The sequence below is a fragment of the Nesoenas mayeri genome (genome assembly GCF_963082525.1).
Source record: "Nesoenas mayeri genome assembly, contig: SCAFFOLD_40, whole genome shotgun sequence".
In the NCBI taxonomy this organism is placed as follows: domain Eukaryota; kingdom Metazoa; phylum Chordata; class Aves; order Columbiformes; family Columbidae; genus Nesoenas; species Nesoenas mayeri.
In genome coordinates this window covers 277,139-295,164 of record NW_027660032.1, presented here as the reverse complement: position 1 = coordinate 295,164, position 18,026 = coordinate 277,139, and the positions used below count along the sequence as shown (strand labels likewise).

The 18,026-nt window shown below is 58.5% G+C and overlaps 2 protein-coding genes across 2 annotated transcripts in view; both read right to left on the bottom strand.

Annotated features, from left to right (window-relative positions):
• The window catches only part of LOC308052349 (olfactory receptor 14A16-like), a gene marked incomplete at its 5' end in the record, with an annotated part of 255,248 nt that overhangs the window by 119,621 nt on the left and 117,601 nt on the right, over positions 1–18,026 (bottom strand). The window lies entirely within an intron of this gene.
• LOC308052336 (scavenger receptor cysteine-rich type 1 protein M130-like) lies at positions 8,200–16,932 on the bottom strand (the record flags this gene model as incomplete). The annotated part of the gene is made up of 8 exons (XM_080364424.1): positions 8,200–8,280; positions 8,670–9,013; positions 9,541–9,855; positions 10,195–10,509; positions 10,595–10,915; positions 11,440–11,754; positions 15,606–15,920; positions 16,866–16,932. The coding sequence occupies 8 exons, from the start codon at positions 16,930–16,932 to the stop codon at positions 8,200–8,202; spliced, it is 2,073 nt and encodes a 690-aa protein (XP_080220550.1).

Genomic DNA, 18,026 nt, shown 5'->3' with positions numbered 1-18,026 from the left:
TGAATGGAGCCAAACCCAATTGGTGGCTGGTCATGAGTGGTGTCCCCAGGACTCAGTATCAGGGCCAGTTCTGTTTAATCTCTATCAATGAACTGGGTGAGGTGATCCAGGACACCCTTAGTAAGTTTGCAGATGACACCAGGTTGGGTGGGAGTGTTGATCTGCTGGAGGGTGGGAGGGCCATGTTTAGGGATCTGGACCAACTGGATCTTTAGGCTGAGGACAATTGTCTGAGGTTTAACCAGAACAAGTGCCAGGTCCTGCACTTGTGTCACAACAACCCCAGGCAGCGCTACAGGCTCAGGAAAGAATGGCTGGAAAATTTTCTGGTGGAGAAGGATATGGGCGTGTTGGTGACAGCAGCTGAACAGGAGCCAGCGTGTGCCCAGGTGGCCAAAAAGGTCACCAATAGTATCCTGGCTTGTATCAGGAATAGTGTGGCCAGCGGGACTAGAGAAGTGATTGTGCCGCTGTACTTGGAACTGGTGTGGCTGCACCTTGAATCTGGTCCTTATCATAAGGACATTGAGGCACTAGAGAGAGTGCAGAGGAGGTGACAAAGCTGCTGAGGGGCTGGAACAAGTGTGATGAGGAGCGGTTAAGGGAACTGGTGGGTTCAGCTGGAGAAGAGGAGGCTGAGGGGAGACCTTATCACTGTCTACAACTGCCCAAAAGGAGGTTGGAACATGGAGGGTGTTGGTCTCTTCTCATGACTAACAAGTTATAGGACAAGAGGAAATGGCCTCGAGTTGTGCCAGGGAAGGTTTAGATTGGATATTAGGAAAAAATTCTTCCTGGAAAGGGCTGTCAGGCATTGGAACAGGCTGCCCGGGGCAGTGGGGGAGTCACCATCCCTGCAGGGGTTTAAAAGGAGTTTAGACGAGGTTCTTAAGGAAGATGGTTTAGTTCTTGAGTCATCTTATGGTTCAACTCGATGATCCTGAGCGTCTCTTTCACCTGAAACAATTCCATGATTCTGTGATATCAAATGCATAATTCTTCTATCACTTCTTCTAAGTGCTCTTCACGTACCTGCCTCTTTACCTACAGTCCTGTAAGTTTTCTAATTAAGCACACAAGTCTTGAATACCAGATGTAAATGATGGAAGCGACATGGCTTTATCAGTCTGGTCTGATACCTGCCCGTTCCAGGCAAACACCTCAGGTACACGGGGCCTCTCGGGGTTTGCACTGGGTGCTTATAGTGAGACCATGGAGCTCAGTCCAAAAACCTGAGAACTCCCCTCAAAACTTAGAAACGAAACCAAAAACAACTACAAAAAGAACGAAAAACCCCACACTCTTTTTTTCATCAGATGAAATAATTCAATATTTCCAATAAAATGTCTGTGGAATTTCTATCCTTCCAAAATATGAATTTTCAGAATGTGTATGGACTGTGGGAGATGAAACGTTGGCCTTTCCCTGTGCTTGCAGTGCCAGAACTCTGTCTATCACTACGTGTATTTGATCCCCTGGACACCCAGGAGTTTCCAGCTGTCCTTACCCAGCTCACCGTGTCTGAACTCATCTCTTCAGAAGCCTGTCTGCACATTTGCACTTTCCATCACTCCCCAGAGGTTCTTCCCCTCTCACTCTTGGCTCATTCAGAGCCTCTCAGCTCTCACTCTGCTTTGAGCTGCAGGCAGGTCAAGTCTTTCAGCAGTCGCTCTCGTACTCCCTACAGGCAACTCTTCAATTACGGCAACGGACCTCGCTGGAAACTACTTAATTTAACCACAGAACTGAGAAACATCATTAAGTTCTATTGTGTTTTTTGTTTTGTTTCCTCTAATTTAAAATTCTCCGGTGCCTGTTTACATCCAGTTCTCTAAGGAAACATGAAGCAATTCCTGCAAAGAAGCTGTAACAATCAGTGCGAACTTCAGTGCAGAATCTGATGTCAATAAATGTGCTGGAAATCCCAGGGGGGCAATGAGTGAAACAAGGAGTTTGGGGAGCTGATTATAGATTTGAGTAGAGAAACATTCTTCACAAAACTGCTCTGTTTATTTGACACCTTTTAGGTCTCTTCCTCTGCCTGTATTTTTAGTTTCTTGTTCCTCCACCTCTTCCTTCTTCCAAAACGTTTCCAAGGGGAAGATTCCTGGAATCACAGAGCAGCTCAGGTTTGAACATCATCTTGTCTCACTGTCCTGCTCAGGGCAGGGTGACCCAGGTGAGGTGTCCAAAGCCTCTGCCCAGCTTTGCACCATCCACTGAGGAGCTGAAGGTTCACTGTGTCACATCATACAGAGGGAGAATAGAGATGTTCAACAGTGTTGGCCCAAGTGCTGGTCCCTGAGGGATCCCACTGGTAACTGGCTCTGTGGGCACTTTGTACCACTGGTGACGTTTGGGCTTCATCATCCAGCCAACTTCCCATCCAGCATCCACTTCTTCAGCCCAGAGGTCACCAATCGCATTATAAGGACACCACCGGAAACCATATCTGACACCTTGTGAAATTCCATGTGCACAACGTGTCCTTCTTTCCCTGCCCATTTGGGTTCAGCAATCCCTTCCTTGTTTTCCAAATGCCTGGACATGGCTGCAGGAGGACTTTTGCCATCCACTTCACGTGGAAGGACACAGTGGGTTGGGGGGGATCTCCATTGGGTTGGGGGATCTCCAATGGGCTTGGAGGGGATCTCAAGTGGGTTGGTGGGACCTCCCAGGGGTTTGGAGGGATCTCCAGTGGTTTGGGGGGGATCTCCAATAGGTTTGGGGATCTCCAATAGGTTTGAGGATCTCCAATGGATTTGAGGGATCTCCAAGGGGTCGGGGGGATCTCCACTGAGTTCAGGGATCTCCAATAGGTTTGAGGGGATATCCAATGGGTTGGGTGATCTCCCATGGTAGGGTTTGGAGGGTCTCCAATGTCTTGGGGGATCTCCAATGGGTTGGGGGGGGATCTCCAGTCAATTGGAAGATCTCCAATGGGTTGAGGGATCTGCCATGGTTGGGTTGGGGGGTCTCCAATGGGTTGGGGGATCTCCAGTGGGTTTAGGGGATCTCCCATGGCTGGGTTTGTGGAATCTCTAATGGGTTTGGGGGATCTTCAATGGGTTAGGAGATCTCCAATGGAGTGGGCGATCTCCAATGGGTTTGAGGGGATATCCAATGGGTTGAGGGATCTCCCATGGTTGGGATGGGGGGGTCTCCAATGGGTTGGGGGATCTCCAATGGGTTTGGGGAATTTCCCATGTTTGAGGGATCTCCAATGGTTGGGGGATCTCCAATGGCTTGGGGGGATCTCCAGTGGGTTGGGGATCTCCAATGGGTTGGGGGATTGTGAGAGTTGGTCTGAAGATGGAGCAGTATTTGCCTGACCATCGCCATCAAGAACTGAGAGAACTGAGGCCCTGACTGAAAGAACAGATGGACAATAACTTGGAGAGAGGCCCGAGGAGAAGCATTGTGTTGAACTGTTTTCTCCAATACGGGGGGGCTCCTGCTTACAATGGCTGCTGCGTGGACTTTGCTGCTGCTTCAGCCAAACCAGCCCCTGCCTCCTGAAGGCTATTGTCATGAGGGTCTCTTTGACCCAGGGACAACAGCTGCCATCCAGAAGATGTGTTCTCACCTGCAGCCTCAGTTACACGTGTCCCTCACCTGCTCCCTCAAACAATGGCCAACAAAAAGGAGCATGCCCAGCAGCTCGCCAAGGGTCCTGAGGTCACCCAATGGACCAGGGAAAGACCCCTGAATGCTGGACACGTAAGCGCTGGCAAAAGAAAGCGTGGATCTGTCAAGCCTGCGCAGTACGAGCCTGGGTTGTGAAATCAAGGCAGAGACTGGCCTGAAACAATGGGAGCAAGGGGGGGTGAAGAAGCATAAAAGGTGACTCCAGAATGGACAGCATTGAAGATCTTCCCACCAGAGGATCCTGAACCACAACGGAGGACCGGACGGACTCCATGGGACTGGAGACCAGAGGGACGCCTTTGGAATTGGACTGGTGATAAACGCAACCTCATTTCTCATCTTTTCCTTTACTTTTCCCTGTTTCTTTCCCCTTTCTCTTTCTTACTCTCTCTCTATCGCGTGACACTTTACGGGCAAATTAATAAAGCAACACTGCTTGATTGAATTATAACCCCTTGGCTTTTTGGTCGCCTTAACTTTGCGCTCTGAGATCAAGTTAAAAGAACCATCACGAGTCCATCATCGAATGGCCCGTGACACCCGCCCGCTCCCATCCCTCCCGTCCCTGCACACAAGTGCTGCCCCAACACAAACCCGCGCTGACGCCCCGGCGAGGCAGCAGGAGGGCAGGGCGGGGGCTGCAAGCAGCAGGAGGACGGGGTCCCAGGGCTGCCGTGGGGCTCACAGCCCCTGCTCAGGAAGAACACGGCTCTGTGGCTGTGACAGGAGTGCTCGAGGTCTGTGACGGCCCAAGGCGGCAGGAGCAGCCCATGGAGACTGGGGCCCTGGCAGAGCCAGAGAAGAGGGAACCCCAGCCCTGCGTGTCCCAGAAAGTGGCTCCGCACCCTGTGCCGGGCACTGGGGAGCACAGCTGCCTGCTGACCATTGTGGGAGGTGAGCTGGGGTGTGATCCCCTCTGGGCCATCTGGAGTTTAAAGGGCATGGTGATCACCTTGGGGCTCACATCTGTGGGGTCGCAGCTAGGACTTGCCCTGGCACAGCAGCTCTGTCATGGCCTCTGCACTGTGGGACCAGCCTGGCCCAGGCAGGGCCTGGGGGAAAGAGCAGCTGGGGGATCTCGGGGTGAAGAGATGGGCACTGGGGAGCATCATGGGACCGGTTAGAGAGTCATTTTGGCTAGAAACTGCCTGTGGCAAGCAGGATGGAAACCACCCCAGGGGTGTTTTTTGGTCTCTGCTGCCCCTGATCAAACTCAGGAAGATTTCCTGACGCCTGAGCAGACACAAACCAGCTCCAAGTCAAAGTCCACCGACACTTTTAATAAGAACAAATATGATACGCAGTGGAAAAAAGGGGAAAGTAGAGGAAACTCGGTGCTGTTTGTGCTGCCCATGGGCAAAGGGAGGCGGTTCCCGGTGCTCGCGGCTCTCCCAGCTGCACGGACCTCTCCTCCCTCCCGGCTGCACCCACCTGCACAGCAGGGACGGGCTCTCCTGGCCGGGCGCTCAGGGGCTGCTGTGCGCCCAGCTCTGTCACAGCCTTCGTGTGTCACAGATGTGCCAGAGAGATCTCTTCAGCGTCATCATAGCCCATGCTCCCCGGGGACAGGGACGCGGTGTTTCCTTCAGCTCCAGGGAACCCGGCGCTTCTCTGGGAGCACAGGCTGCCCCCTGCAAGCAGCAATGGGGGACATTGCAGCTCACCCCATGGGGCCTGTGCATCACCTTCCCCCCTGCTCCTCACCACACTCAGCTCCTTCTCCCACCCTTCAGTCCCTCCACGGGAAACTCCTGGGGCAGGTTCCCCCTTCCCAGGAGGTTTAGGTCTCAGTGCAGCAGCGACCAGGGTGGCAGTGGGGATGGCACCTCGGGAACCAGCAGTGCTGAGTTTCCCTCTCACCTCTGGGTGCATCGCTGGGTCCTGCTCCCTCCGCTGGCACCCTGGGCATTTCCCAAGCTCCCTGTCCAGGGCCATCGTCCTCCCCAGGGTCAGAAACCTCCCTGGCATCATCATAGCCATCCACTGGGTCACCCCCAGGCAGAACAGGAACATCTGAAGAGAGAGGGGAGCTGGTGACAGTGAGCAGATCCATCCTGCAGAGCAGCGGATGGGAGGCGCTGGTGTTGGCAGCAGCACAGGAGACCCCCAGGTCCTCCCCATCTCTGACGGTGACACCCAGTGACACCTCTGTCCTTCACTTGTCTGCAGGCAGATCAGCCCCTTCCTGCTTCATTACCTGGTGCTGATCCCAGACCATCCTCCTCCTCTCGGTGCCCAGGGTAGGGCTGCAGCTGGGTCAGGGACTGCTCTGAAGAGGAGCCTGGAGAAATGCGCAGTGAGAGCTATGGGGCGAGCCCACTGACCTGGTCTGTGGTCAGCACTGCTGGGGAGGGGGACCCACAGAGCTGGGGCTGCATGGGGAGGAGGGCTGGGAATTCACCCCGCTCCCTGGGACAAGCCCTGTCTCAAAGGTGCTCCCAGAGCGGCCCCAGGACAGCTCTTCCCTCACTCGTCAATGGGTGCAGGGGCAGGAAGAGAGGGGCTATCCAGCTGCGATGGGCAAAGCGGGTTGGGAGGCAGCTCCTCTCCCGGGCCCAGGGCTGGGTGCTCTCCCCACAGACCACACAACCCCAGCACTGCAGGGACCACGGGCTGGGGGCTTCAGGGGATCAGCCCTGGAGAGGGGCCAGGGGAAAGGGTCCTGCAGATGTGCCCACACCCACCTGAGCGACCAAACCTCGCCTGCTTCTCCCACGCTGGGCTGTGACCGATCTCCTCGTACACGGCCTCGGGGAAGAGCTCCTGGGCTGTCCTGGAGCCTGGGGACAGAGGCAGAGCTGGCATGGGGACAGGCAGAGGGGCTATGGGACCCCACTGTGCTCCCCAAACCTGTTCCTTGGCCCAGCCCAGGCCTGCTCCAACAGCACAGCCCCAGGGTGCTGTCCAGGAACAGCTGCCACATCCCCAGCGAGGGCCACATCACTGTGGAGAAGATCTGGGGCAGCATCACCCTCACATCTGCCCCTTGGAGACAGCGCTCAAGCGCCTCTCGCCCTTGGGTCACCCCCTTGTCTGACCCCAGAGCAGCTCCCGTGTTTCCCCTCCCCCATAATAACGTCTCCCCCATAATAACATCTCCCCCAGAATAACTTCTCCCCCATAATATCTTCTCTCCCATAATAACTTCACTCCTATTATAACTTCTCTCCCATAACAACTTCTCCCCCATAACAACTTCTCCCCCATAATAACTTCTCCCCCAGAATAACTTCTCCCCCAGAATAACTTCTCCCCTATTATAACTTCTCCCCCATAATAACTTCTCACCCATAATAACTTCTCCCCTATTATAACTTCTCCCCCATAATAACTTCTCCCCCAGGACAACATCTCCCCTGGTCCTGCTCTGCCATGTCTCTCCTTGCTCCATCTCTTGCTCCCACCACCTCTGTGCTCTCTCCAGCCCTTTGTTGCTGGTGCCCTATGGCCAGACAGTCAATGGGGTGCGTGGGGCAGGTGGCAGCACACAGTCTCCTCCCCTCAGCTCTGCTTGTGCCCCTTACTGACCCCCCGCAGCACCCCCAGCCGTTCCAGGAGGCACCACTGGGAGCTCTGTGGAAGGACCCACCTCTGCGCCCAGCCCTGGCCCTGAGCGCTTGCCCGGCCAGCAGGGCCAGGAGCAGGCAGAGAAGGGCCCCCAGGATGATGCAGATGATGACGGGCACTGAGATTCTCCCACTGGCAGTCGGACGGCCCCGGGTGGGATCTGCACGGGCAAGAACATGGAAGAACAGCACCAGCCCTGGGAGAGGTGGAGGCAGCACCAGTCATAGAATCATAGAATCATTTCAGTTGGAAGACACCCTTGTGGGGGACTACGGTGGGTCCGTGGGTTCCCTGATGAAGGGCATGGGAACAGAAATCAGCCTTGAAGGTATGAAGGCCTACCCATGAGAAAGATGAGAGTAAAGGAGTATCTGCAGATGTTCAGGATGTACCCGTGAGAGAGAAGGGAGTAGAAGAGTAACACAGATGAGAGCAAAAATAGCCAATGACATGTTACTACTGTAACTTCTAACAAATAGTGAAGAGACACATGAATTGGTAAAACTGTATAAAAATGCACTTGTGGCAATAAATGGCATCTACTACTTTCATCCTGGAAGAACTTGGTCCATGTCGTTTGTCCGTCTCAACCACGACTGACCCTCAAGATCATTGAGTCCAAACATAACCTAAGTCTAGCACTAAGCCATGTCCTTAAGAACCTCATCTAAATGCCTTTTCAACCCCTCCAGGCATGGCAACTCAATCACTTTCCTGGGCAGCCTGTTCCGCTGCTTCACAATCCTTTCTGTGACAAATGTTTTCCTAATATCCAATCTGAACCTTCGCTGGGCCAACTTGAGGCCATTTCCTCTCAAAATGGTCTGACCCCCATCGCACAAGGCAGCAGGGGGGTGAGCGATGGAGAAGCTTCCACCCGGCTGAGTGAATTTCACCCCCTCCTCAACCCCCACACAACCACCCCAGTGCCTCCTCCTGGGAGTTTCACACCCCAGCAAGGAGCCCCTTGCACCCCACTGTGGGTCAGAGCCGGCCCTGGGATACCCAGCCCTGGGGAGGACGAGTTACCTGCTCGGGGTGGGGACGCTGCTGTCCTGGGTGCAGCTGCAGAGGAGGAAAAGGAGAGCTGGGCTGAGAGAGTGGGAGTGCACGTACCAGGGAGCCTCCCCTGCAACACCCCGGTGTGTGTCTGTAGTGTCCCTGACACATCCCACCCCGATTGCCCCTCCCGTAATGCTAGAAAGGGACCCAGGACAGGGCCCGGGGCCTCTGCTCTGGGCGGCGGGCAGGGTGGCACAGGCAGCCCGGGGATGGATGGTCCTGGAGCTGCAGGGCCCCACGGGCAGTGGCCCAAGGACACCCAGTTCCACCGAGGCTGCTCCCTGCTTGGCACCAGGCTGCTGCCCCCCACAGGAACGTTCCTGCTCTCGGGAGCTCAGGGGCCGTGCCAGGACCAAGCGGGTGAAAGGCCTTTCCCAGCTCCCTGCCAATACCTGACCAAGGGGTCCCAGCCCCCGCTCACCCGAGCAGCGCACGGCAGCGTCTTCCTTATGCCGGCAAGCACGTCCGTCCCCAGGCCGGGCCCAGCAGTCCTGCAGAGACGACTCCGTCCCCCGGCACTCCACCCGCTCCAGCCAGATGGGGCCCTGGCCCACCCCAAAAGCAGCCTCATGCAGGGCAGACACCGCGGGGCCACAGCCCAGCTGCCTGCACGCCACCCGGGCATCCCGCATGTCCCAGGAGTCATCGCACACTGTCCCCCAGGAGCCGCGATGCCAGAGCTCCACTCTGCCCGAGCACCCGTCCTCGCCTCCCACGGCACGGATCTTCTCCCTGTCTGGAGAGGGCAAAGAGCTCCCACGGCACTCAGACAGCAGGGGAACTGGGCAAGAGGAGCAGGCGGAGGAGCAGCTCCCTACTTGTGCAGCTGCTGGAGTTGGGGCACGGGGCCAAAGGCTCTGGGGGCATTTCTGGGCGTCCCCCTGAAGAAGGAAACACTGTGGTGAAGGGGCTGGCTCGGAGGATTGTGTAGAAGAGAGCGGGGCTGAGCTCTGCTTGTGCCTGTGTGTGCCATCTTGGTCACAGAGCAGTAGGAGGTTGCCCATGGAAGGGAGGCTCCTCTGAACCCTCTCTGGTCTCTGCTGAGACCACTTGGAGATGTCGCTGCCTCCCCCATGCACTGTGGGGTGGCAACTGCTGCTGGACATGTGGGACACTGAGAACTGTGGTCACATCTGTGCCACCAGCAGCACAGGAGTCTGACATGGAAACCAAACCCCCTCCAAGCTCTTTCTCTGCATTTGGCCATGTCCAGAGGGGAGCAGAAGCTGAGGTAACACTGGTGCCCAAGTGGCTCAGAGTTACCATTGCAGGTGATGTGGGTCTCATCTCGCAGGTCATCGCACGACTGTGGGTCCCAGGGAGCAGACGGACACTGCCAAAAAGAGATGTTTCCCTCTCCACACTGCATGTAATCCAGCCAGGCAGTGCCAGACACCCTGCCATAGGGCAGGCCTGTTTCCAGGGATCCTCTGTCCCCGCAGCCCAGCTCCTTGCACGCCAACGACACCGTGTCAGGAGTCATCGAGCTGGAGCAAACGCTCCCCCACGTCCCGTTGTAGAAAACCTGGAGGCGCCCGGAGCAGTTGTCACTGTTCCCCAGCCTCAGGGCCACGAACTCTGGGAGGAAAGGCAGCAAGAGAACAGGCTGGTGTGGGGCTGTTGGAGCCAGGACACCCCTGCGCTCCCCAGGCCCCCAGCCAGGCAGGGCAGGGCCAGCAAGTCCCCCTTGCACCCAGGGCAGAGAGAAGTCCCTGATGGACACAGCCCCTGCTCTCCCCGCTCACCCTGGGGGACACTGAGCTCCCCAGGGACCCCGGTGAACTGAGGGCACCCGTGCACGGGTGTCTGTAGGCCGGGCTCAGGCAGGGGCTCAGCCAGGGACAGCCTTGGCCATGCCCGGCTTTCCCTGCATCCCGGCCTCCCGGGAACCATCCCGGCACAACTCCCAGCACACACCTGAGCACATGACGCCCGCGTCCTCTTTGTGCCCGCAGTCGTGCTGCCCCCAGGGCCCGGCAGCGCAGTCCCAGAGAGCAGCTTCGGCCCTGGAGCAGTTCACACCGTCCAGCCAGATCTGCCCGGAGCCTTCCCCGAAGCGAGCGGAGCCGGCCGCCTCCACCGCCCCCCCGCAGCCCAGCTGGTGGCAAACGACGACGGCATCAGACAGGTCCCAGCCATCGTCACAGACGGTCCCCCAGCTGCCCTGGTAGTAGATCTCCACTCTCCCTGCGCAGCGCCCGGGCCTGTTCACCAGCCGGACCCGCCGGCTCCCTGCAGTGGGGAGAAAGCCCAGGAGCTGTCAGGGGGTGGCTGCCCCCCCACCCCATCATCTGGGGGCTCGTGCAGCGCCGCTCACCCCAGCAAATGACTCCCACGTCCTCCACAACCCCTCCCAGCAGGGCACTCCCAGGCAGGGAGGTGTTGCAGAGGGTCAGGCTGGCCTCGTGCCCTGCGCACCAGACCCCTCGCAGCCCCACGGGGCCCGTCCCTCGCTCAGGCTTTGGGGGGCTGTAGGCTTTTTCTGCCTCTCCACACCGCAGCTGCCGGCACACCACGCTGGCCTCCCGCACGTCCCACTGGTCGTCCAGCACTCTGCCCCACGTCCCGCGCTGGAAGATCTCCACTCGCCCGTCGCACCGGCTCCCGCCGCCCACCAGCCGCAGGGACGCAGGGTCGGCTGGGCCTGGGGAGAGCAGAGGAGCCGCAGCCATCAGCGGCACCGGGCAGCACGGCAGCCTCCAGGGAGGAGGGCAAGGGGGCTCGTCCGACCAAACAGGGCGAGAGCGAGCCCTGTGCTGACAAGAAGCGAGGGCAAAGGCCAGGCCCTGTCTGCAGCTCACACCGGGTCTGCTGCTGTGGAGGGGTGGGATGAGGCTCTGCAGGGCTCTCTGTGGGGATGGGATGTGTTTGTCTGCAGCCACAGGGATGGAGCAGAGCCCCACCAGCCTGTCCTGGGCTTATCCTATGGAACCCGGGCCGGGCAGTGGTACCAGGGCCTAAGGCGCTGCCCTGGGGACAGGTGTCTGTGTCTGTTCAGACCTCAGCTCTCCCAGAGCAGAGCGGTCAGTCTGAGCAGGGAAAGCCCCCCAGGGCCCCTCCAGGGAGAAATTCAGCCCGGTGCTGCCATGGGACCCCTGTTTTGGGTGGCCGTGCCTCACACAAAGGGAAATAGAGCTAATGCACCATTTTCCCAGCACTCACCTGAGCAAATGACAGCAGCGTTGTTCCCGGGGGAGCACGGGGAGGCCCCCAGGGTGGCCACTGGGCACTGTCCCAGGTGGGCTTCAGTCCCGTCACAATGGAATGAGTCTCTCCAGACAGGGCCAGTCTCCCTCCCAAAGTGCTCTCCTCCAGGAATGGACTCGGCAAACCCACAGTTGAGTTGACGACACAGAATGTGGGCATCCGAGAGATCCCAGCGAGAGGCACAGAGAGTCCCCCAGCTCCCCAGCACCTGGACCTCCACCCTCCCCTCACACGCTGTGCTGCCGTTCGCCAGCCTGAACCCTGTGTACTCTGGGGACAGAGGAGGAGAGAATCACAGAATCACACAATGGCAGGGGTTGGAAGGGACCTCAAAGCTCATCCAGTCCAACCCTCCCGCTGGAGCAGGAACACCCAGATGAGGTTACACAGGAAGGTGTCCAGGCGGGTTTTGAATGACTGCCAAGTAGCAGACTCCAGAACATCCCTGGGCAGTCTGGTCCAGTGTTCTGTCACCATCACTGCAGACCGAGCTCCCTCAGTTCAGCTGTGAGGATGTTGTGGGAGACTGTGTCAAATGCCTTACTCAAGTCAAGGTAGATCAGTCCACTGCTCTACCATCACCCATCCATCTTGTTATGTCCTCATAAATGTCAATGAGGTTGGTCAAGCACGACTTCCCCTTGGTGAAGCCATGTTGACTGCCCCTAATGACCCTCTTATCCCTGATGTGCCTTGAGACGGCACCAAGGAGAAGTCGTTCCATCAGTTTCCCAGGGACAGAGGTGAGGCTGACCAGTCTAGAGTTCCCCGGGTCCTCCTTCTTACCCTCTTTGAAGCCTGCAGTGACATTTGCTTTCCTCCAGTCCTCAGGCACCTCTCCTATTGGCCACAACTTAGCAAAGATGATGGAGAGCGGCCCAGCAATGACCTCAGCCAGCTCCCTCAGCACCTGCGGGTGCATCCCATCCGGACCCATGAATTTATGGTGTCCAAATCGCCTAACTGCTCCCTAACCCAGTCCTCATCAACGCAGGCAAACTCCTCCATTGTCCTGCCTTCCCCTGGGGTCTCAGCGGTGCGGGGCTCCTAGGACAGCCATGGGAGAGCAGACAGAGACAAAGAAGCATTCAGAGAGGGGGGGTTGGTGCTTTTGTACCCTTGGTAGCTGGTGGAAAAGCCAGAGGGACAGAGGTCTTTCTTCTCCTTCTGCACAGTTTTCATGCTGCAGACTGTCCCATGACCCCTCCTGCCCTACACCCACCCAGCACAGTCCTTGCTCTGTCTCCAACCCCCAGCACAGCCCCAGTGTTCAGCACCCCACCCCGAGTCCTCACGTGTGCAGCTGACAGCAGCGCTGTTCATCCGGGGGCAGGCCTGGTCCCTGGAGGACCCCGTGGGGCAGGAGGACAGGAGGGACTCATTCCCCACACACTGCAGCTCTCCATCCCACACGGGACCAGCCCCTTCTCCAAAGTGACCTCCTCCAGACACAGGCAGGGCCACGCCGCACTGCAGCTCCCTGCACACCACCTCAGCAGCCTTGGGGCCAAAGCGGGAACCACAAACAGTTTTCCACTGGTTCCCATCACGGATCTCCACACGTCCTGAGCAGCGGCTCTTCCCGTCCACCAGATGGACAAATCCTGGATGAGGGAGAAACAAACCAAAATAAAATAAGGAATCAAACCTAACCAAACAAAGAAACAAAAAGAAACCAAACATACAAACCCAACACCACCCCAGAAATCTCTGACAGTTAGATGTCCACATCCCACGTCACCCCAAGCAAGCCATGGCCAAACTGCCATTGCCTATCCCAGGGGAAGCTGTTGGGGAAGTGCTGGTGACACAAACACATCCAAGACCCTCCTCCCCTTGTCTACAGCACCAGAGCACTCGAGGTGTGTGTCTGCCACACACTCACAGCCACAGGTGTGCTCAGACAAAGGGTCCCACACAAGGTCCTCTGTGCTGCCCGGCACACTCCCCCAGCACCGCAGCTCTGTGAGCCGTTGGGGTCCAGGAGAACTGGCCCAGATGATGACGAAGCTGCAGCTGCTCAACCCTGCAGAGCTTGGGCCAGGCAGGACCATCATCACCTGGTGCCACCAGAGGCTCACTCTGACCCCAGGGTGTTACTGAGTGTTGGGAGGTTCCTTTTAGGTGGGAGGTGTCCCAGAGCACAGAATTGGAGCAGCTGTTATCACGGCCGGTGCTTTCCAGAGCCCTCCCCTGCCTGTTCCAGGGGGATGTTCTCATCCAGGGACACCGATATCTGGGGTGCACAGGTCCCAGGCCAATGGCCAGGCTGGGGACAGGAGACCCATATGTCCTCCTGGCCTCCCGCTGCCTCAGAGGGTGACAGCAGCACAGACGAGAGTCGGCAAGTGCTGGCAAAGAGCCTGTTTCATGGGTCAGTGTGGGGAGCTGTGGGCACGAAGAGGGGTTGGGCAGCTGGTCAGCGCTGCCTGCACAGGGTCCTGTCCCCACAGGGCTGTCATAGCTTTCCCCAGGGACCGGTTACACCAGCAATGACAGTCCCAGCTCAGCAGCACGACTGGCCACACTTGGCCCAGATCCAGCATGTTTGTTGCACCCTATGGCACTGCCAGGGGCCTTCCACCATCTGAGACCCAAAGGTGGGGAACAAACTGACCCCTTACCTGAACACGTCACTCCAGCATCGAGAACGTGCACACAGTTATGTTCACCCCATCCTGCGTGTTTGCAGTCAGACAGGGCAGATTCAGTTCCGTTGCAGCCGACATCATCCATCCAAATGGGGCCAGATCCTGCCTCAAAGTGTCCGTACTGGTGAGCTCCAACAGCAGACCCACAGCCCAGCTGCTTACAAACCACTGCTGCATCGTTCATGTCCCAATTGTAACCACCACACACGGTCCCCCACTGTCCCTGCTGTTTCACCTCCACTCTCCCGGCACAGCGCCTGCCGCCATCCGCCAGCCTCACCTCCGCAGCACCTTCAAACACTGACACAGGACCAGTCAGATCAGCGCCAAGTCCCAGTATTGTGGGTGTCAGGGTGGGAGCCCCCTCCCCTGCACGCTGTCCCCAGGGTGGTGCAGAGGTCCCTTGTTTCCCCACGGGCTGTGCAAGGCTGGGGTGACCAGCTCCAGCCCTGCTGAGTCATTTGTGACCCCAGAGCTTTCAGCAGTTCCTTCTACTCTTACAGATCCTTCAACCTGCCCCTGGCCCAGGCCCACCTAGAGCACCCACTCCTCCCCAGCCAGCACCCTGGGAAGAGACCTGTCCCCAGGGATCCCCAAGCACACGCTGCTGCTTCTCCACGGCCCCCAGCTCCCCTGGACCACAGTCTGTCCTGGGCACCTCCCAGCTCATCATCTCAGGCCTTTGTGTATCCCCTGTGGAGCAACATGTTGATCCCAGGGACCCCTCCCACCTCATGGCCCTCTTTGTCCTGGGGCACCAGCACAGCCCTGCAGGTCTCTGCCAGCCCATGGGAACAGACGCCCCAGTTCCCTGTCTCCACAATCCCAAACTGTCCCCTCCTCAGTCTGGGTTTCACCCCAGTGTTCAGCACCCCGCCCCGAGTCCTCACGTGTGCAGCTGACAGCAGCGCTGTTCATCTGGGGGCAGGCCTGGTCCCTGGAGGACCCCGTGGGGCAGGAGGACAGGAGGGTCTCATTCCCCACACACTGCAGCTCTCCATCCCACACGGGACCAGCCCCTTCTCCAAAGTGACCTCCTCCAGACACAGGCAGGGCCACGCCGCACTGCAGCTCCCTGCACACCACCGCAGCAGCCTTGGGGCCAAAGCGGGAACCACAAACAGTTTTCCACTGGTTCCCATCACGGATCTCCACACGTCCTGAGCAGCGGCTCTTCCCATCCACCAGACGGACAAATCCTGGAAAAAAACACCAAAAAGCAAATCATACAACCCTGTGGTGAGGCAGGAGGGGTTGGGCAGCTGGTCAGCGCTGCCTGCAGGGGGTCCTGTGCCCACTGGCCTGTCACAGCTTTCCCCAAGGACTGGTTACACCAGCAATGACAGTCCCAGCTCAGCAGACTGGTTGGCCACACTGAGACCTGGTCCAGCACGTTTGTTGTTCCCTGAGAGCACAGCCAGGGTCTTCCCCCATGCCAGCCCCAAAGGTGGGAACAGGCTGACCCCTTACCTGAACACGTCACTCCAGCATCCTCATCATGACCACAGTTATGTTCACTCCATCCTGCGTGTCTGCAGTCAGACAGGGCAGACTCGGTGCCATCATAGCTGACACCATCCATCCAAATGGGGCCAGATCCTTGCCCAAAATGTCCATGCTGAGGAGCTCCAACAGCAGATCCACAGCCCAGCTGCTTACAAACCACTGCTGCATCATTCATGCCCCAGTAGTCATCACACACAGTCCCCCACTGTCCCTGGTGTTTCACCTCCACTCTCCCGGCACAGCGCCCGTCACCATCCGCCAGCCTCACCTCCGCAGCACCTTCAGACACCAACACGGGATGAGTCAGGAGAGCACCGAGCCCCAGTGCTGCAGCTCTGGGGGAACCTCCTGCCTGGGCAGAGTCAGGGGCACCAGGGTGGGAGCCCCCTCCCCTGCAGGTCCCCAGAGTAGTGTGAGGGTCCCTTCTGTCCCCACAGCTGCACAATGATGGGGGTGCCCATGTCCAGCACTGCTGGGTCATTCTCCCTCCCACCACAGAGGGCACCTCTTCCCACTCCCACGGCCACCTGCCCCCCACCCATGCCCACCCACACACTGCGCAGCTCTGCACTTGGCACCTGTTGCCCTCAGCCCAACACCAACAGCCTTGTGTACCCAGGGCTGCAGCTTCCCATGTAAACCACCTGCCCCAGCACCATCCAAACCAACCCCATCCCCAGGGCGTTCCCTGTTCCCACTGAGATGATCCAGAGGATCCCACCTCCCCTCCTCTCTCCTGGCATCAGCCCTGGGCCAGGCCCCCCAGAAGGACATGTCTCTACTGCAGATGTCCCCGTCCTCTTCTGTCTGTGGGGCACAAACTGCCCTCATGGGGTCAGGTTTCCCTTTGAACAAGGGGCAGTGAGCAGCACACAAACCCTCTGGGCACCCCAGAGGTTGGCAGTGCCCTGGGGATCTCTAGGTGCTCCCATCGTGAGTGAGGCCACCACTGGTCCAGAGGCAGAGTGCTGGGAACAAGGGGTCCCCAAAGGTACCCCAGGACAGTGGGTCTGTGAATCCAGCCAGGCACAGAACACTGGAGCCCCAGAAAAGGACATAGTGTCTCCCACCTAGACAGGCACAGGGAAAGGCACAGGCTCTGTGGAACCGAGCACCTTCTGCCCCCTGTGTCAGCAGCACCTGCAAAGGAACCCCATTCCCAGACCCATGACCACACTGGTACCCGCTGGCCCTGGGCGGTGGGACAAGGGAGTCAGCACTTACCCCTGCACAGCTGTACCCAGAGGAGCAGCCACAGCGTCTGAGGGGACACGAGTCCCTCTGTGCCCATCCTGAGCCTCCTACCCTGATGGCACATCCCTCTGTGCCGCGCTCCCTGCCACAGCTCCAGGGACTTGTGGGAGCAATGATGACAGGAGGGCAATATATCTCTGCAGATGCCCCCTGGTTACAGGAGGAGCCAATCGAAGCAGCAGCACCTTTTTAGACATTATCGGGAGCTATCTCCCCTCCGACACGGCCCAGTCCTCCAATGAACTTCTCCAGCGCTGTTCATGACCATATATGAAGGACAGCTCCGCTGCAGGTGTCACAGCACTGCAATGGTAGAACATCACAGGACAGGGCTGGCTGTAGTGGGGCAAACAGTTTTTCACCCCTTGAGCTCTGAGTGTGGACCAGGAGCACTGAGCATGTGCTGCGACAGGCACATCCAAGAGCCCGAGGTGAGAGTGTCCAGTCACCCCGGTGCCATAAGAGCCAGGGGGCTGGGACTGCACCGGGCTGTGTCAGGAAGGGAAGGAAACAGCCCCTGTGACAGAGCCCGCTGTGCGGGGAGCAGCAGCGGGGAAAGGGCCTTAGCCCAGGGCAGAGCCCCATCCCAGGAGCGCTGGCTCACCCACCGCTCCCTGGAGACCCCACGGAAGGTCCCTCGCAGGAGCTGGAGCTGGGACACGTCCCTGTCCTGGCAGCAGACGTGCAGCCCAGAGGCTCAGACGTGTCCCTGCCTGTCAGCGTGTCACCGAGGGGCCGTTATTCCCCACGGGTGGATCAGAGCTGCAGCCTGCAGGTGCACAAACCACAGCCCCCGCGCTCCCCCCGCGGCGCCCGGGCAGGAAGTCTGTGGTTTCCTCCTGGCGCCGTGCCCGGGCACATCCCTGCGGTGCCCCCGAGACACCCCCAGCCTGACGGCTGCAGCCAGGGCTGCAGGGGCTGCTCCTTCGGCCTCACAGGCACGGGGCAGGGCAGCTCCTGTACCTTCTGGGGATCCTGTGACAGCACATGGACGGTCGGCACTGAGCTCCATGGCCATGGGGTGTCACCGGTGACGTGAGCACTGCTCCTCCTACTGCCACTGCTGTGTGCTCATTGGTTACACTGACAGTGACCTCACCAGCCCCTGTAAGGACGTGCACCTGGTCCTGG